Source organism: Rutidosis leptorrhynchoides, chromosome 6 (genome assembly GCF_046630445.1).
Source record: "Rutidosis leptorrhynchoides isolate AG116_Rl617_1_P2 chromosome 6, CSIRO_AGI_Rlap_v1, whole genome shotgun sequence".
Lineage (NCBI taxonomy): Eukaryota > Viridiplantae > Streptophyta > Magnoliopsida > Asterales > Asteraceae > Rutidosis > Rutidosis leptorrhynchoides.
This window is the reverse complement of record NC_092338.1, coordinates 96,236,100-96,257,052: the sequence shown is the minus strand read 5'-3', so window position 1 is coordinate 96,257,052 and position 20,953 is coordinate 96,236,100. Positions and strand designations below refer to the sequence as shown.

General features: G+C 36.4%; 4 protein-coding genes across 5 annotated transcripts; 1 reads left to right on the top strand and 3 right to left on the bottom strand.

Moving 5' to 3' along the window:
- The first annotated feature begins 445 nt into the window (after window positions 1-445).
- LOC139853895 (26S proteasome non-ATPase regulatory subunit 4 homolog) lies at window positions 446-2,715 on the top strand. Its single transcript, XM_071843236.1, has 6 exons — window positions 446-803; window positions 893-1,003; window positions 1,457-1,562; window positions 1,644-1,761; window positions 1,866-2,090; window positions 2,214-2,715. Exons 1-6 carry the CDS (start codon window positions 792-794, stop codon window positions 2,713-2,715), a joined length of 1,074 nt encoding a protein of 357 aa, XP_071699337.1. The 5' UTR covers window positions 446-791.
- A 2,889-nt stretch (window positions 2,716-5,604) lies between these two features.
- LOC139853222 (uncharacterized) lies at window positions 5,605-8,044 on the bottom strand. Its single transcript, XM_071842598.1, has 3 exons — window positions 7,525-8,044; window positions 6,909-6,995; window positions 5,605-6,820 (listed from the first exon to the last, which is right to left on the bottom strand). The coding sequence occupies exons 1-3, from the start codon at window positions 7,921-7,923 to the stop codon at window positions 5,909-5,911; spliced, it is 1,398 nt and encodes a 465-aa protein (XP_071698699.1). The 5' UTR covers window positions 7,924-8,044; the 3' UTR covers window positions 5,605-5,908.
- A 1,639-nt stretch (window positions 8,045-9,683) lies between these two features.
- On the bottom strand, window positions 9,684-12,739 carry LOC139853275 (hypothetical protein At1g04090-like). Of its 2 annotated transcripts, none has more exons than XM_071842647.1 (2): window positions 12,547-12,739; window positions 9,684-11,465 (listed from the first exon to the last, which is right to left on the bottom strand). In XM_071842647.1, exons 1-2 carry the CDS (start codon window positions 12,648-12,650, stop codon window positions 9,890-9,892), a joined length of 1,680 nt encoding a protein of 559 aa, XP_071698748.1. In that variant the 5' UTR covers window positions 12,651-12,739; the 3' UTR covers window positions 9,684-9,889. The 2 variants fall into 2 exon arrangements, with proteins under 2 accessions (XP_071698748.1, XP_071698747.1); XM_071842646.1 differs by having other exon boundaries at window positions 9,684-11,457.
- A 3,177-nt stretch (window positions 12,740-15,916) lies between these two features.
- Window positions 15,917-16,957, bottom strand: LOC139853894 (uncharacterized). Its single transcript, XM_071843235.1, has one exon. The coding sequence runs from the start codon at window positions 16,955-16,957 to the stop codon at window positions 15,917-15,919; it is 1,041 nt and encodes a 346-aa protein (XP_071699336.1).
- Between the last annotated feature and the right edge of the window lie 3,996 nt (window positions 16,958-20,953).

Here is a 20,953-nt window from a genome sequence, read left to right as displayed (position 1 = left end):
GGTAAAATGTTGAATGTGAACCAATTATTGAGACCCTAAAATTAGAATGAGAGGCTGCCCAATTTTTTTTGACAAAAGGGTAATTTGATAATTAAACAAATCAGGTACTTGATTATGAGGTCATAATAAATATTTGTGAAAAATGGATGATCTAGATTAGTGATCATTAATTAATGAATGACTAGGATTAGTTAAAGTGACTTAAAATGACTTATTTTCAGTTTTGTTATTATATATAGTATAGATATAGAAAGTATAGATATAGATAGATAGATTAATAATTAATAAAAGTAAACACACCTTACTTTTCATGTTACTTTCCAACCGACGCCTAAAAAAAGGCTCACTACAGATAAAATCAGGCGTTTGTTTTTGCTACATCATAACAAGTGGTCAAATTACCGTAATGGTCGGTGCACGATGATAGGCCCAAATGGGGGTTATTTTCTTTAATTAATAAAACATACGTATTCCTTCCAGCGGCTTCTCATACAGTATCTTCGTCTCCTGCGACTCACAAATATTAGGGTTTCAATCTATATACTCATGGTTGTAATCGATTGGGTTCAATATGTTTCACCATTCTCAGCCGGTTATTGTCGTTAAGAAAGATTGGTTTCTTCCCCTTTGTTTCATTCGATTGTGTATATAGGGTTTTTCAGGCGAGTGACCTCAAACCGTCACCTCTATTACCGCTGCTTCTGTTATGGTCGTCGTTATTCTCAATTACTCGTCGTCTAGGGTTTGTTCATCTAGAACGTTCGTTCATTATATACCCAAAATTCAAAACGATGGTGGCTGAGGTATCGTTTTCTCCTATCGTTCTTTCGTTTTATGCTATCTATTTATAAAATTATCTAATCAAACATGGTTTGGTTGGTTGCTATTCAAGGAGACTTTGATGATTTGCATCGACAATTCTATGTATATGCGTGTTTACGATCCTTATAGATATGGGCTTCAGCTTGATTGTATTCGATTGTATTGCCGCCTTAAACTTGAGGTTATTTATTTATTTATTTATTTATTTTAGGCTAAGAAGTTACTTTAAAAAATTGAAGGACGTGCGTAGCGCAGTCGACGATGATAATCCTTCAAAAGAAAGAATGACCTTATAATATATTTGATTTACATTTAAATAATCTACACGGAATTATTCAATCTGGATCATATATATTCGTATTGGTATTTGTTTTGTTTTAAATAGTAACAAATAAAAGAGATCGCCAATTAATTTTCAATGGTATCTGACTTCTATCAAGCTAGCCATTATTATTTTATTACTGTATATAAGTTGCTAATAAATATAAATACATCATATATATTTTTTCGTACATAATACTCCTCCTCCTACGTATCTTTGTATGTTTTCGCTATTTAATACGGAGTATCTTACTTTATTAGTATTTATTTATTCTTTTTTCACCAATTGCTGCGATTGTTTTCTTTCTTACAGTCTAATCCGAAGAATACTATAGGCATACTGACGATGGGTACTTTTGATGACGATAATCTTGTTTGTCCTACTAGTGATATTGATACACTCCTGTACCACCTTTCGTGTTAGCTTCCTACTCCTGTTTCTATATTATATCTTTGCAGGGTGGAATAACTTTATTAATCAATTTGACCTTGTTTCTCAGTTAACTTTGGGTTAGGCGGTGCCTTGAACTTTTGTGGAGGGGTCTCTTCTTCCATGGTTTATTTTCCGTGGCGTGACCCAAGTAGGCGGAAAAGGATACTTTTGTTTACTGGAGGCGGGTATGTATATATTTTTTGATTATGGTTTAATGTTTCACCATATTACTTATATCTACTACACTAATATATACGGAGTATGTTATATGTTTGCTCTTGGATGCCAGTCATGTAGATTTGGATGTTGATATTGAAAAAATGAAGGATCTTGGAAAGTCAGTAAAAGAAAGCAGTGTAGCTGTTGATGTTATCAACTTCTGGATAGAGGGACCGTACAAAGATTCGAATATGGCGCGTAAAGAATTTGTTGAAGCTGTTAAAGTTAATGAAAACAGCCACTTTATAAACTTTAAAGCTAAAGAGACCGATACTGCTTTTGATATCATATCCAGGTCTTAATCAGATATATGTTTTGCTTGTTTATATATTTATGTATATGCATATGTAATGTATGTATGTATGTATAAAAAAGTAGTGTGTTTTGATTACTAGTTTTTATGAACATATACTGTCAGGTATCCAAAAACCTTCTCACTTGAAGAAGGGGTGTTAGCAAGGTATAAAGAAGCCATAGATAATGAAAAGGGGAAGAATCAAGGTGCTCCTGTGCATTATGATGTCTATGAAAATGAAAATGGAATGGGTAGTAGTTGGGTTTGGGATATTATGAATACGATACCAACTAATGAAAAAGCCAGAGATAGTGAAAAGGGGGAGATTCAAGGTGGTGCTACGCATGATGTACCCGTTAATGCACGGGGAATGGAATGTGGTAAACGTGAATCAAGGAATAAAAAAGCCAAATATAATGAAAAGAGGAAGAATCAAGGTGGTGGTGCACATGATGATGTACGTGTTAAAGCACGGGGAATGGAACATGGTAAACATGAATCAAGGAATAAAAAAGCCAAAGATAATGAAAAGGGGAAGAATCAACGTGCTGCTGCTGCTGCTGCTGCTGCTGCACATAACCACCTGGAACTTCAGAACACATTTGCAACATTATCACTCTGTTAACTTGTCCACTTTTTGATTGTTCCAATTTGGTGGGTCCGTTCCAGGTTTTTCTTCAACCTGAAACATTTTCTTTTGGTTGTGTTGTTGAATTGTATTGTCGATGTATGTGTACTCTGTTTAACTGGTCAGGCTGTTTGTTAGCTATTGCTTAGTGAGCAATGTGTTTGTTGCATATGTTGGGTGTATTTGTATAAGAAAATATATTTAGATTTGCAGGTGCAGGATTACATGGAGCATTGACTTTTCAGCTGACTTCACTACACTAAGATTTCATGTTTGTTAATCATCTTGCATATATGATTTACCTTTGCCTCCAGTTGATCCTCTTCTAAGAGGTTGGTGCCTCAATGTTACTAAATATGCCTTTTGTTTTTGTGTAGGATCTAATCATAATATTTAGTTTAATAACCTGAACTTGTGATTAAAGGTGTCTTTTGTTTCATCCAAACTTTTGGTATTAGGCCACATCTGAGGGTTGCCGGGCTTGTTAACTAGAAACCAAGATAGGCAGCAGGTCGCCAGCTTGTTCCCAGTGGTGCCTATAGAACCTCAACGGACCAAAAGTTCGTCCTACGTCTAAATGTTTTTTGTTTTTGAATTTAAAACGTTTACCTGATTTCAAATATTGATTTTAAATTTTAATTTTTTTAAAACCAATTATAAATACAACTCATTACATAACCATTTTACACAATCATTTTTACTCAACCATTTCATACAATCTCACAACAATTACATCATACAATCTCACTACCATTTCATTCAAAAAATAGTTCTCAACCAAACAACAATGGTTTTTTCAACCATATGATCAACAATTCAATCCCGTCACCAAATAAGTCGTCATCAAATCAAGCTATAAATTCTTCTCCAAGTCAAACTAGTTTTTCACAGTTCGCATCAAATCAATACGCATTCTACCAACAACAACAATTTGTTCAACCACCACAACAACAACTACCATAATCACACAAAATACAATTTCACACCAACCCATACTATTCACAACAACAACAACAATTCCCTTTTAACCAACAACAACAGTTCTTTTCGCAACAACTTCCATCCATATCACAACCTTTAACACAACCGACTCTTGAAAGCGTACCCACAACACATTCTGAAACTGAACAACAATAAACTAAAATAAAAGGAAAAGAAAAAAGTAGGCGAAACAAGTGAACGCCCGAAACGTCAAATTATGATTTTGACTCGAGAAGTAGAAAAAATATTGGCGGAACGTTAGCTCGATGCTACGGAAAATCCGCAAATCGGAATGCGTACGATTCGTTTTGGAATACGATTGTAACAAACTATAATCATGAGACTGATCACAAAAGGAACAATAATCAAATATCTAGAAAATGGGGAAAATGTTACGCGATATCAAACTCTTCATATCTGTTTACAATCAAAACGAAAAAAATTGGCGTAGTGGAGCTAATGACTTGAATATCTTGAAAGCAAAGCGTCAACAATATCGAGAATGTCAAGGTGTCGCTTTTACGCATGAAGAAACATGGAAAGTACCTGTCGACTGTCCAAAATTTTGTTGTCGGGAAGGCGTAATGAGCAATCTAGGATGTGTACAACCGGAACCCCGATCACTTTGCGAGACGACGAAGCTTTAAGGGTTGATCAGAACCCGAATCACGCAGATTTATTTCGCGGATGACCCGATCCGCCGTCCACCCACTCCACTAGTTATAGCAAAATGTCAAAAATGGTGGTTAAAGCATTCAACATCTTAAATCAGACTTACTAATCATTAAAATGAAACGCAATGTGTGTTGATGTCTTGGACCAAGATTACATGTTTTGACCCAACCCAACCCCTATACCTACTACTAATATCGTCATGTATTAGTGATTTTAATGTCATTTAACAATTATTTACCGAGCTTGGTAGCGCTTGCCTGTAACTCTAGTGAGGGTAACGCGTTGTGTCTGGTAATGATGGAAGTTACCTTATAAGAGACTCAAACTTACAAATTACGTCCGATGTGGTACGGGTTATTACACCACTCTTCCCGTCAAAAGTTATACCTTTTCTTGTAACAATTTTTCCGATCAAAACAAAAGGTTGTACCCTTTCATTTTCAACCGCCGCCGATGATTAACTATATTTCGAATTCTTTATTTGGTAGATTTGTTTTCTTTCCAGAAAACACGAACACTCTTTGATTAGTGATTTCATTTGTCAAACACAAATTTTAACTTGTCTTATCTTGTAAAGATTCGTGAACCTTGGCATCAATTGGATCGAGTAAGAGTTCACAGACCAATACAACAGATTATTGTTTATACCCAGTTTCGATCAAAGTAGGTATAGTATACCATTCTAGTCAGATATTTTCTTAATTCATTGATAGATATATCTTATCAAGTCCAAATGAAATCATCCAGATTGGATTTGGGTTGGTGTTCAGTGTACCGGTTGCGTAGTCTATGTGAAGCGAGCAGAAAGATCGAAAATAAATTAAAAAAGAGTTGCATGGAAAAGTAAGACGTCGTGGAAGGGCTGGAAGTTAAAGCAAACATCAAGTGCTTTTCTTGACGGAATGAAATATCAAAAATATGAAAACTGAAACTTCATGGACCGGTTGAGCTAAAAGAAGTGTATAAAAAAAAACTTAAATCCAAACAAGCATATTTACAAAAACACACGGTAACATAGTTTTCTTCAAGTTGTTCATATGTGGTTTCACCATTATAGGCAGGTGATCAAGTCTAATCGTTTCAAGCGCTAGAAATTTATTTCGAGCAAGTAAAGAAACAATACATTGACCTCAAAACAACATCCATACATCTAAGAATGTAACATGTTCAAGAGGTCTTAAAATTTTCAGAAATTCATATTTATATGCTGGTATAAAAAGATCCATCCAGAATTTTACTTAAAAATACATACCATATCACTAAGGTCTACAACTCTAGAAGCTTATACACATTTTTCTCACTATGATGTTTTATGCAAGCGTACCAAACCGGATTCAAATAATGAAATAAACCTTAGCTAAGATGCTCCTTTATTGGATTTTTAACGTTAATGTCTAGCCATAAGCACGTTGCTGGATATATATGTCTATACAGACTTAACCGTAAGGCTTAATAGTCAAACATCATACCTGTATCAATAAAAGCAGGGTCCTGAGAGAACTCGTTCAACCCATACGATCCAGAAAGATCCGTTTCACAAGGTTGTGTTAAACATCCAATAATCAAAACCATAATCAACTAACCCCCCAGAACCAGTTGCAGCCGAGGGTTCGTTTGCCAGATCCGCACCTTCAAACAGTGAGCTTTGGGCCACTGGTTGTTGGTTTGTTTGACTTTCCTGCCACATGATGTCATTAAAGAACACTGGGTCAACTGTTGACTTTTGACTCTGAAATTCTTGCGGGGTCGGAAGTGAATTATTTGGTAATGATGAATGTGCTTGAGCTTGAGAAGATAATGAAACTGTAGGGGGTTGAAAGAGAAATGAGTCTTGATTCACTGACGGATTGAAATTTGGCGGGAAATCAAACGTGGTGTTTGACCTTCGCAACGGCTCCTCAAACGCAAGATTTGGTAGAGAAAAAGGATCGTTTGGCTGCGAAAAGAGGTTTATGTAACTGTCTCTATTCGAGCTAAAAGAATATTGGTTTGTTGTTGGAATAAATCCAGCCGAAACCGTTCTTTTAAATACGGGTTTGTGTAAAGTAGTGCCTAGGTCATAACTACGGTGGGCCCTATCTATGGTGCAACTATTTGTTCTGATCAACTGTTGCGAGACTAAACTGGGTTCAAACTTGTTACTGGATGCTATAAAGGGAGTTTGGTTTTGATTAATGATGTTTGCGGGTCCAAAATTAGATGATATGGGGCAAGTAGGAAAGGGATTTGGTCTCGTGACTTGGTTTTGGACTAACGGTGCGACCAGGTTCATAGGGTGGAGCTGATTTGACTGAGATGTATCAGAAACTTTACTCGCGTTTTTTGAATTTTGTCTCTCGATTTTCCAGAAATTGTGTTTATCGGTAGCTTGACAATGATCAAGACTGTTACTTCCGTTGCCCCAATAGACGCACGGAGCAAGTGAGTCACAAACATAGCAGTAACACTGTAATTCAAGAATAATATATTAATTAATAAATTGTAAAGAAAATTATAATAAATTATATATTACAAATAAATGGTGATGAAAGTACCTGATCACAATGGGTTTGTTTGGGAGTAGACGAAAATGGGAATTTGATACAAAAGTGTCTTGAATGGGGATAATCACGACACGCAACCTGAAACAAGAAATAAGTTGCAAAATTTAATGCCTACTTTTGCAGTACATTTTTTAAAATGATTTAGCAACATTTCAACATATATATAGGTTCTGTGATTCATCTTTTCATCTCTTCAAACGAGTATTTGAGATCCAATAATCACATATTCATTTCTATACTTCGCTAAAAGTTTTATATTTTGAAGGTGATTATTTTGACTCAAGTAATCAGAACAAGATAATAATGTGCTTATATCTAGAATATATATGATTAGGTAAATTTACATTTACATGTGTCTAAAAATGATAAATGTGCAAATATTTTAGTGTGCATATTCTAACATATAATCATGCCATGTATCTGATTCTCCAAACAATAACATATGCTAACAATAATCCAATAGCTCATAGAAGTCACAAAAAACCCCTAACTTAAGACTATTAACTAGTCCTACAATCACAATTCACAAGTCATAGCAATAAATAAAAAAATAAATAACAAATAACAATAACAAATACGAGTAAAAATGAAACAATAAAATACAAACCTGCCCTTTTTCACTAACAACAAGCACATCATCATCATCATCATTGGCATCATCCTGATCACGATTAACCGGATCATCGTTTTGGGTATCCAAAGGCTTATTCGGGTCATGATCAAGAATCATACAATCATCATCAAATTCAACTAAAGATGGACACTTTGCCACCACTTTCTTCTTGGGTTTTGGCAAAACCTCACTAACAACCACCACTTCATCAGAATCATCATCAGCATCATCATAATTGTAACCACAATCATCTCGATTAACCTCATCAAGAAGGTCTGCTATCCAATTATGATCATCAAAACAGTCCTCATTAATTCCCTTGTTGATATTGCTTTCCCAACCACAATCTTCATCTGAACTGATTTCCAGTACCACAGTGCCTGGATCCATCATAATTTTGGGGTAAATAAATTATTTCAAGATTAGGGTAACGAAAAAGGAACGATTTTTATTTGGGTTTTGGCGGGTTATGGTCGATGAGATGAAAAGGGTTGATTCATATGCAAAAAATAGGCGACGGGTATCATATGGAATGATGTAAAACTCCAGTGTTTGATGTATTAGTAAGATGTGAAAAGTGAAATTGTAGTGGAAATTGCTTTTGTTTTAACTTTTCTAAATGTTTTTTATTAAAGATTTGTAACTGACAATGTAATCCCATTGAACATTTATACCCTTTTTGATTACGTATTATTACTCCGTACTAAATTAAGAAATTATTGTAATGCATATTTCATATTTTATGTTATAGAAAGAAAATGTATTTGTTAAATATTTACATCTCCATAATTAATACGTAATCAAAAAATAAATAAAGAGGTAATTCACGACTATTTTTTATGCAATGAACATAAAGACCCTCATGTTTCAAGCATAATTCTCATTTGTAATTGAATGTTCTCATTTGTCACTCTCACACACATTAGGAAGAATCATAATTTGCAACGATGTTAGCAGTATCATCGAAGTGTAGGAAAATCCCATAAACATTCTCAAATCGCATTAATGTTGACAGTACCATCAAATGTTGGAAACTCCTTACTTGGAGTGAATCGAACCCGGATTGGCAGTAACTCAAGTTTAATCTCACCCCATACCACTTAAGCCAAACTTCTGTGGTTAATAAAAGTGTATTTGGTTGATTCGTGGTCACACTTTTGAAGTTATAAGGTTTGAATAATGCACGATGACATCATCAAATTCATCAATAAAGATGGGTTCATAGACTTTATAATGGACGTTGAGACGGACCAAATAGTGATAACTGATAACATCATCAGCTTTTACTAATTGTCATAATTTTGTTGTCAAATTAAGATTAGAAAAAATATTGACATAAAGTCAAATGAATAATGTTAAGTTAGATTAGATGAAAATGGCTTTGTATTTTGAGTACTTATCAAATCCCTTTTGTAAGCGCTTACATCAAACACTTAGAACACCTTTTTTACTCTCACCGTTTCAACACATGTACAACGAATAAGTAGAAAAATTTGTATACAATACAATTACTTTATTCACGTATACAAACGACTAAACAGATAACCTATTCCTATTAAAGCTACAGTAGGGGAAATATATTTACTCAGATGTACGTTTAGCCAGATTATCCCGTAACTGTCATGACCATTTCTAATGTACAGTCGGAGAAATATTTTTACTAAGTGTGTGCTTTTCGATGCTTATGAAGTTATCATTGAAACACGTGATTTTGCCTCGCGGCTAAAGAAAGGCATAAACTATACTAGTACTATACCAATACCAATTGTATAAGTAAAGCATGGTTCTTTTTTGGTTTGTATACTAAAGCCACCATGAACCACCACAAAGACCAAACCACAACAACCATCAACCTATCTGCTCTCATAGCACACATCATGTCATCAGAAAGCAGCCTCTGAGACATTGGTGGGGCTGCCACTCAACCACCCAATATTGGAACCCGGAATCTTGAAAGTACAAATGTGGGTGCCGCAATGATTGTTCATCGTGACTAGGGGTTCTCGTCTGGTGAGGTCAATGAAAGTTGTGGTGTCAACATTTTGGATGGCCATGACAGTACTTTTGTTACTAAAACTAAAGTTATAGGTGGCAAAATGGGTAGGTTGGTAAACGGGTCAAATTAAGCAGGTTCCTAGAATTTTACAACTTAATAGCAACAAACTTTACTCAAATAAGATGGAACCAAAATGCACACTGCACACACATCATTTACAAATATGAGCAAAAAAAAAAAAACTATGCACACAGCCTATTGAAAATCTCAACTATATACCTATCTATAACACAAATCCATTTCTGTACTCTAACGCATCACATTAAGGAATAATTTCGTGAATAAAATAACCCAAAAACAAACCTAACATTTCTCATCACCAAACCAGCTGCTTTTCTCCTTGGGCCCAGTGGGCCCGTCCTCACCATAGAGTTCATTCGGTAATTTATCAAATATATTACGTGCAGTACACCGCAGAGTTACAGGCAAACGCTGGTTCAAGATTCTATTAACCTCAGCCCTAGATTCATGTACAGTCGTCGGGCCCCACTTTCTCATGTACTGTAACCAACACGGTTCCTTAACAACAACTTCTCCAATATACTCCGCCGCTATAATTTCATAATTTTCACTCGAATCTAACAAATATTTACTAGGTGCAGCCGTATTCCTTATTCCAATTCTTAAATTACTCGAACCTTGAAGAAAATCACCATGACGTGGATAATTCGCATGCCCGTTTCTTGACGCGTAAACGATCGTTTTATTACCTTCGATGAACTCGAGATTGGTGGGGTCCACCCATACGCCACTACTATGTTGCGAAAAGTACACACTCCATAGCTCACCACTAAAGTTGCTAATTCGAAGAGTAACATGTTCCCAATCGCCTACGTGTTGCCCGACTCTATTAAGTTGGTAATTCATGAGCCCGATCTTTAAACAGCCCGGCCCGTTAAAAGGATAGAAAATCCACATCACAATATCGGTAAACGTCCCACCTAAGGCAGGCTTTACATGAACGTAAACTTTCGCACTTTCTAAATCTCCTTTTTTAAGTTTCTTCTCGGTTTCATCTTTAGGCAAATCTATCCAATATTCACCATCGTTGCTCCCACCTTTAGGCAAGTTTGACCCAGACGGGTCGACCCGTTCACCTTTCGACTCCCCTTTTTTGTACAACAACGCTCCATTTTCAAAGAACCAAGATACAGAAGACGGTAAATATATCTCATCGGGATGAAAATAAATTGTCGGCCCGTAATGCTTGATTAATGCATGAACCTGATCAAGATTCGGCATCGCGTGTAAATTTAAATTTAAATTCTTTAAACACGAAATGGTCAACTCTTCCCCTTGACTCCAAACACAACTGCAGAAAAAAGTACCTACAGAAACACCTTTCTCGTACATACCTCTTTGAAACGGTCTTGTTTTCCATACGCTAAATTCAGCTACTTTAGAAGGTGACGTCAGCAAAATACGGTGCGGTTCAATTGGTTCGATAAGATCATCACGAACACATCTAACTTCACTCAACTCGGGCTTTGCGGGCTTATTTGTAACGATAAAGCCCAAAGCTTTATAACCCTCACGAGCCATAGGTAACCAAAAGTAGCCATGGCCAAGACCATTTTCTTCGGTCCAGTCATCTGGGCACCAAACTAAAGAGTAATCTGTAGGCTCGATAAGAGCTGGTAACTGGGATTTAGTAACTTCGCGAGCCACGAGCACGAATCCTCGTAACGGGGAATTGTCGGGTTGACAGTAGTGGCCGAGGCAGAAGTAATCATTTGGTATATCGATTGGTTTGAAGAAACTGACACCTTTTCTTTTGTACTTAATGTCGGTTCCCCAAATGAACTCGAATTTTGTGATTTCACGAACTTCTAGTTCGCCTAAATTGATCGTTCCGGTAGCGAAAACATGACCTGAAAATCTTACAACATACCATAGGTCAATGGATGTACAAAGTTACACGGATTTAACAAAATCTATTTGTTGATAGCTATTAAATTACACGGATTTTGTTTGCCATTCAAAAAAAAATTAATAAAAAAATAAATAAAAAATAAAAAAAATTAACAACTAAGGCTGCGTTTGATAAAACTGAATGATTTAGAATGATTCCTGAATAAACTTGGTTTTTGAATGAAAATAAGGTGTTTGATAATCATTTTGAATGAACGATATAAAATGGGTAAAATTACCGTAGTAACGTGTTAAACAAATAAAAAATTCAATGTACTTATTTGTTAAGTGTTCATGGTTAAGAGAGTGTTTCGCCTCTGAATGGTTCATCACTAAGCCGTTCAGCATCATATGTCATTCAGATGTCGGAAACAAACGCGTTGCATGCTGGTATCAGCATTCAACGCTGAACCATTCAGTTAGCATTTAGCGTTGAACCATTCAGTTAAGACGTAAACAAACGCACCCTAAATGGTAGATAATCAGAATCTATTAATGTAAATTATCCACAAGATGAAATGCCATAAGGCAAATTGAGATATTTGATGAAAAACAACATTCGGTTTACCTTGTAATAAGTTTCTCCAACCTCACTAACCAATCCATATTAATTACCATTCTTTTTCCTTTTATGAATTAAATTATCAAATTAATGCATTATCATTAACATGGTATTTTGATTTTGATTGTTCTAAAAGAGTTAGAAAAAAGTATCATATTAATAACATTAAGCACACATCCCCCTAGTCAAAAGAGATGTAACAAAACTGCATAATATAGTAATAAAATTATATCATATGTTGTTCAATGATGATTACACTCACTTAGAAATATTATACAGGAAAAATTCTTTACTAATAACACACATGTGTGTGTGCTTTGATCATGTCACAAAGCATCATAGAGTAACAAAATATAAATAGTTGAAATAAATGATCCGCTGATGCGCTGACGCAAATTCGCCGTTCAAAAAAATTGGAAGCACCGACAAAAATAATTAATTATTAATTACAGTTGATATATAAAAGGAGATGAAGAAAGAAAGAAACCTGGAGGCCAGTGAGGAATTGGGGAAGGAAGAGAGAAATAATGAAGAGGAGGAGGAATGGAATCGGTGGTTGTTGAAACTCTGTTCCAATTCAAGCATCCGCATGAATATGATCCCCCTCCTCCTAACATCTTTTTCCCTTTTCGTTTGATCTCAGCAAACAAGATGATTAAAGCAAAGCACATAATCCAGATCATGTTGTTTGCATCTCACCGACGATATAATTTATGGACTCACCAAAGATTCTTTGATTAACATTTTCATCCATCTTTATTCTTCTTTATATTTTTTATTTTATTGTTACTGTTATGTTATTCTTTTATATACATTTATTAATAATTTATTTATTGGTAAAGAATATTTTTTTTTTTAACGGCAAAGGAAGTATGTATTATATATATCAACACGAAATAATTACAATAATGTCACGCTTACAAAAACGGAACTACATCTAGGAAAACAAAACGACAAATATATAACCGAGATAGTAAGACTCCACAAGTGTGCAGGCAAACGCCGTAGTCCGTTCATTATCATTAAGGTCGAGATTGGACTTGAGAAGAATTAACTAAACAAGCTGGAGTGGGGACAGAGCACAGTGTTGGCAATTCAACGACAAAGCCCCCTGATCCACCTCAAATTCTCTCGACCAAAACGACTACTCCAGGAGTGGGGCAAAAAACCTGCGTGGAGAACAATTAATTAACCTATCCCGGATCTCCTAGACGATAAAGCTAGCGAATCATAACCTCGTGGATTTGCAAGCCAGACATCCCATTCAATATTGGTGCCTTTGATCCTATTAGAGATCCATTCGAAGCATTTAAGTTGGATGTCTTTGAATACCATTGCGCATGTCGGTTTTATCTTAGTGAAAGTGAAAGTGTTTCTACTTTTCCAAATCATGTATCCCATAACCCATTCCGTAGCTTGCCACAACAGTTTTCCCAAGTCGGAGGTGAAGTTATATCCATTTCCAAGAAAAGATTCATTTATACCCAAGTTTGTAAAAGGGCCGAGCTTCCACCAATCATAGACACGATTCCAAATGTCAAAAGCGAAAGTGCATAAGATGATGGAGTGCTCTACTGATTCCAAACCATTGTCACAAACCGGACAACGTACCGTACCCAAGTTCATACCTCTCTTGTCAAGTTCAACTCTTGTAGGTAACCTTTTGTGTCGAGTACGCCAAATAAACAACTCAACTTTGAGGGGAACCAGTTTGTTGCGGAGCGACTTTATGCTCACGGTTGCGATGTCAGGGCTGCTCCGGACCAGAATATCCGTAAGCTTGTGAACCGAAAACGAGCCATCCTTACTCCAAGACCATGACCATTCTTCTTTACCTGAGCTACACGGGACAAAACTAGATAAAAGATTAGTAAGAGTGGTGAGGTCCCCAGCCAATCTCCCCGAGATATCGCGGGACCAACACCACGTGGCATGAAAGTTCCCGCCCTTCCATCTCGCCCGGTCAAGAATTGTGGCAAATTTATTTGTGTCTAGTCTATAAAGCCTATTAAATTTGTCTTTAAGAACCATTTCCCCAAGCCATAATTCATCCCAAAAACATGTACTAGACCCATCTACGACTCTTTTTTTGAAAGAATTAGCGAAAGCGGAGTTTGCATTAAAGATATTTTTACCCACCTTAAGGATACCCGCCCAAGTAGAAGAAGCTCGTGAGGAAGGGGGAGAAAAAGAAGTGTTAAGGCCCCCGTCCTCCCCGTAAATATTTTTAATAATAGACACCCAAAGTGAGTCATTCTCATGTTTAAACCACCACCACCATTTTGCAAGTAAGGCACGATTTTTAAACGCAAGAGGGGCAATATCTAACCCACCAAATTCACGAGGCTTAAGACAAGTATCCCATTTAACCCATGCCATTTTTGAGACCTCGGAAGATCCGCCCCAAAAAAACCGACGTCTCAACCCCTCAAGTTTATCAATAACACAAGACGGGGATATGTAAAGCGAAAAGAAATAAAGAGGTAGACTAGATAATACCGATTTAATTAATGTAAGTCTACCACCATACGAGAGGGATCTAGCTTTCCAATCCGCCAGCCTCTTACCAAACTTGTCAAATACCGGATCCCATGACTTCGAGAGTTTCATCGACGATCCAAGTGGAAGCCCAAGGTAGGTAATAGGGAGTGTACCTGCTGCGCACCCAAGCCAGGCCGCCATATTTTCCGTTTCAACTTTTGAGACCCCGAGTCCATAAACACAGCTCTTATGAAAATTGATTTTTAGTCCAGATGTCAATTCAAAGCACTTAAGAATTTTAGTAAGATTTTGCACATTACGCCTATCCCATTCACCAAAAAATATAGTGTCGTCCGCGTATTGCAAATGCGTGACCTGTAATTCCCTCCGCCCAATTGGGATCCCAGAAAATCGGCTATGAAGTGCAGCAGATTTAATTAGATGGTTCAAACCTTCGGCTACCATGATAAAAAGATAAGGGGAGAGGGGATCCCCTTGCCTCACGCCTTTCTGAAGAGAAAATTCTTTAGTTGGGGAACCGTTGACCAAAATCGAAATGGAAGCGGAAGAAAGACTTGCGAAGATCCATTGTCTCCATCGAAGACCGAATCCCATTAACTCCATGATTTCCATTAGAAAGTCCCAACTAATGCTATCAAAAGCCTTCTCAAAGTCAACTTTAAAAAAGAAGCCTTTTCTTTTGGTTACTTTGATATCATGAAGGACTTCATTCGCAATTAACACGCCATCAAGAATGTAACGATTTTTAATATAAGCACTTTGTTCGAAACCGATAACCGAAGAAATAACCCTTTGTAGCCTTTTGGTCAAAACCTTAGATAGAACTTTATAAAGGCTCCCGATTAAACTGATACGACGATAATCACCAAATCCCTGTGGGTCATTTTTTTTCGGGAGTAATGCAACAAAAGAGGAATTACAACCTTTAGAGATCTCACCAACCTCCCAAAAACGAGTGAATACCGCGAGAAGGTCTTCTTTGACAACGTCCCAATATTTTGAGAAAAATTTCATGTTAAAACCATCGGGTCCGGGGGCCTTTTCACCCCCACATTCTAATATAGCAACATGGATTTCAGAGAGTGTAAAAGGAGATTCAAGGTTCGACGCCTCCTCATCATTAAGTCGTTTGCTCAGGGGGCCACGAATTTTGAAGGTACGAGAATTATGTTCACTAAAACGATTTTTGAAGTATGTGAATGCCGCCATTTTGATGTCCTCTGGGTTCTCGATCCATAAGCCATTTGAATTTATACCCCTTATGTTGTTTTTGTTTTGCCTCCTTTTAATACACGAATGAAAAAATTTGCTATTTTCATCCCCTTCCGTAACCCATTTAATCCTTTCCTTTTGTTTCAATATATCGACATTCTCCTTATCCTTTTTAAGCCACTTTTTTTCGAATCTAACCAAGATGCAATTTCAACTTCCGAAAGGTCACGAGTACCGATGATGTTTTCCCACTCAGAGATTTCTTTATGAAGTGAGTCAATTTCGGCATTTAGACTATTATATTTAGGATTACATTTTTCCTTCAACACCCCTTTTACGTTCTTAAGTTTATCACGAAATACACAATCAGCCCTTGGATTACAAATGGTAACTTTCCATGCATCTTTTATCAAATCATCACATTTATCATCTTCGAACCAGTTGTTGAAAATCCTAATAGGTTTCGGCCCGAAGTCATTGTTCATATCCTTCAAAACGATTGGGCAATGGTCGGAGTAATCCCTATCGAGAGTACATGCAGAAATTCCATCCCATGATGCGTAACACGCTTCCGAGACTAAGAACCTGTCAAGTTTACTATATTTCAAACCGTCGTCACTAATCCTAGTAAACTTCATTCCCCCCAATGGAATTTCAATGAGATTAGCTTTGTCAATGAAATCGTTGAACATCTTTGCTCTACTTTCGATAAATTCGCAATTTTTCCTTTCCGCTCTGCGCCTTACTTCATTAAAATCGCCACAGAAAACCCAATCATCAATATCCACCTGCATAATAGTGTCAAGACTATCCCAAAATTTTTGTTTCAATTGATCATTATGTGGCCCATAAACGTTTAATATAATGGAGTCCGCCATTTTGCCCACCCATCGACCTCGTATACCCAAGAAAAATTCTCTTTCAACCGCCCCGGTCACACAAAATCTAGTAGGGTTCCAAATTAAAATTGACCCGCCCGATAACCCCACCGATGGTTTAAAGATATATTCAAAATTTTTGTTACCCCATAACAACTCAATCATAAAATCAGTAACACTTTTTCTTTTGGATTCTTGAATTGCAAAAATGTCCGGATTATGAAAACGAATTAATTTTTTAATCCAATTAATTTTTTCTTTTTCAAGTTTCCCGAGCCCACGTACGTTTAACGATATTATCTTCATTTTAAACACATAAATAAAGAGAAAACGAAAGAAGGGTAAAGTTACTTCCCTGACGGAGCCCCGATCCACTCAAGCCCAATGTCGTGTCCGAAATCTTTTAAGCCCAAGCTACAATTCGATAGCGATTGTTCGTTACTAGAAGCATGATTGTTTGGAGCTCTGATCCTTGAAACCTTACATTCCTTCTCAGAATTAATTGAACCGGTCTTATTGGAACCCCCATTACAGTCGTTTGCTAGATTTTGATCAACAGGACCCATGACAGAAACATTCGGCTCAGCCTGGGCTGGAACACAATTAGTATCAGTTGGAGTATTGGAGTTGACATCTTTATTATTCATGGTGTCATTGATCTCGTTGTCACTTTATTTATCTCGTTTATGTAACTCGTGCGTATATCGTGGGGTCGGTTGAAAACCTGGAGGGCAGTCAACATCCACATGTCCCACAGCATTACCTTGAAAGTTATCGTTATCACCTGTAGGATTAAGGATAGAATTGTCCTTTTTTTTCAACGTTCGACACATATGGTGAGTCGGGTGTGAACTTAGGAATGGGAGGAGGCCCGTCTTGAAATCCAGGCCCGTGAGAATTGTTGGGCTGGACAGTTGCGATGTTCTCGCCACCTTTTGGAACATTATCGAATATTATTTGTTCCAACACAAAATTATCTTTGACAGTAACATTTTCTGAACCTGTAATATCACCGCAAGCCCTCTGGGCCAGCCCTTCAGCAGACATTTGGGCTAATCCCATATCATTCATTTTTTGGTCCACCTCATTTGAATGTTCATTAACAGAATGATTATCGATATTGTTAACAGAGGATGTACCATTCACATGTTCTTTAATAGGACCAACAAATGAGCTTTCAGCCACCCAACATTTTGAATTATTGTCACCTGGTTCAACCTCATTAGTCTTTAAATTCGGTTTATGATTAAAGAAGTCATCAGAGAAGTCTGATTTTGATTCATCATCAAAATTTGCATATTCGACATTACCCGGTAACTCAGACTCCGATATCCCATCACTTCCATCACTTTCCACGTGATCTGGGTTAACATTAACTTCGAAAATCCCATTGGTTTCTTCCATTACATAAGCAAAAAAGATGGAACTATCGGATGTGACACGCATAATGTCATGTACCAAGTGTGCATCTCGTAACTTAACTAATACTTTAGCTACAACGAGATTTTGGTTACCTTTTAAAGAACAATTCGAGAAGTCAATAGGTTCGCCCCACCATTTTGCGATGGCAGTAAATGTTTTTTCGTTCCAAAACTGGACAGGAATACCCGTGATTTTTAACCATGTAATTCGACCTTGGTATGAGTGGTTTTCATCCCATTTACGAATGTTGGTCATCCATTTGTGGATACAATGGTGTTTCGCATTAAGAATAGATGAAGCTTGCTCCTCGGACTCAAAGATGAACATAACTTCCATCCCACCAAGATACTTTACCTGAACATTATTCAGATTCTCCATTTCGCACAAAAATAAGATATGTTCAAGATATTCAAGTTTGAGGATGGTACCGATAATAGCTTTATTCAGGATTTCAGTGTCATTATGTTTATCCACAACGGAGATTTCTCTAAATTTACCATTGCAGTCCCAAAGATTGAACCACCCGACGCTAGTTAGTTCTTTCGTGATATCACTAGTGTATCCGTCCATATTCCCAACCACCTTGTTAAACGGACGCCCATCAGTGAACCCCTTATTCGGAATGGTATGATGATTAGGTAGAGACGATGAAACGGGTTTTGTAGAAGGGGGTTGTATAGGTTTATCATTCGAGGCAGAAGCTTTTCGATCAAGGGCCTTATAAGCCTTTAGCCACCCATTACCAAGATTTATGGAGTTTAGTCGTTTAAGCAAGAAGTTAAGGTCGGTAACGTCAATGAATTTAACAAAAGCGAATTTATTACCGTTTCTTAATCTTTTCGTGAAGGGTATGAAGATGTCGTGTACATTCCCATACCTGCTAATGAAGCAACGGAGATCAATCTTGCTCCATGAATCTGGGAATCCGAAAACCATAACCGATGTGATAGGCGCTGATGCCGGGACATGTTTTGGGGAGAAAGGTTCGTGAACACGAGAGCTAGATTGTTGGTTCAGTGCAATGTTGTTAGGAAAAGTGGCTGCACTTTTAGGGTTTGTAGGTTTGGTTGCTTGTTTTGGGTTTGTGGTATTGGGGTTTGTAGTATTCTCTGTATGGTTAGGGTTAGGGTTAGCCGATGAAGATGGCACCCATTTCTGTTTGTATACCGGATGATGTGTGTTTGGATTACCAAAACGGTGGATCAGGTTTCTTGCAAACGAGTGATTAGTAGAGAGTTTTTTGTTGGCTTTTCGCCTTCTTTCAACCAACACCCACACCTCATCAGCCGAGGGATTAGGAAAAGTCGATGGGGGATTGTGATTATTCTGATGGTTATATTGACGAGATGATTGCGTAGGTAGTGGATGAAGACGACGACGGCGGCCAACAGTGGCCGGAGTAAAAGGCGAGGTTGGAATATTAAACGCCATCCGAGAGGCCATGACTTGCTATTTTTTGTTGATTTGAATAAAACACATATCGATTTTTTGTTGATTAGATTCCTTAATTCATTGTAGCTTTCGTGGATCTGATCTTGGAAATGGAGTCGTAATCTAAGCCCGTAACTCCTTCCTGTTCGTTCCTGTTCTTCAAGCCCTCCCTAAATGTTCTTCGTGATTTTTTTTTTTTTTTTTTATCACTAACCGATGTGTAAAGGCAAAAACTTTAAACAAATAATCAACACGCGTACAAAACAAAAGATTCATGATTCAATTGCTAAAATAGCAGATCTCGAGTATATGATCATAGCTGATCATGTAGTTGAATTGTTGTTGAATCTTTGATATGAGCTGTAATTAGGGTTTCTGGTACAGATCGATAATGACGATGACTTGATCTATAGAGAGTTTTTACTGATCTGATGTTTAAAGAATATACATTTACTAATCTTAAGTACAAATCTTAATTCTTAAGACTACAATTAAACAAGGTTTTCAAGATTGGATATCTAGACGAGTAAAAGAGAAGCAGCTCGATTGGCATGTTTGACTTGTGAATCCGCAATCCTACTTGACTATATCGTGACTACAATTACGTTTTTTTCTCGAGTTTTTTATTTGTGCTATCTCATAGTAATGTTTTGAATTTAGGTAGTTCCAATATTATAGCTAGCTAATAGGTTTTGTCGTGCTCTGCCCGGTCTCTATGTCGACCGTAGCTTTTTTAGTCGTGCTTATGTTCGTGTTTCTTTTATGTTTATATAAGAGTTGTTGCCTTTAAAAAAAAAAAAAAAACACTACAATTAAACAATTCTTTTATATTTAAAAATTAAATGATTCTAAATATAATCAAATTAAAAATTATTTTAGTTACTTTAAATACTAAATTGTACTATTATATAAAGTGGTGCTAAATAATGTTTCTTGTTATTTACTCTCTACTTCCCAATTTAATCGCCCTTAAACCGAAAACACACGATTTAAGAAAAATTGAGATACATGTATTTTTTTGTCTACTTTTCAGTTTTACCCATTATTTTTTATCTACATTTTTGTCTTACCTAAATGAAGTAAGATATAAAAGTATTTTAACCATTTATTTTTATCTATTTATAGAAGTGAATTATTAAATTAGAACATACAAAAAAGAAAACCAGAACTATTTAATTAGGACGGAGAGAGTACTTGATATAAATTATATAAAAACAATATGAAAAGTATAAAAACTTTTGAAATATAAATCTAATAAAATACGACATTTTATAACTTGTATAAATTTGAGTTTTATTATAATATAATTATACTTATTCTAAATATAATTATAATAATTATGATTGTAATTGTAATTACGAATTATTATCTAATATACTAATAGGATATAGCTTCATCATTTTTATAAGATACTAATGTTGTTAGTTTATTTTAATTAATAAGAATGAA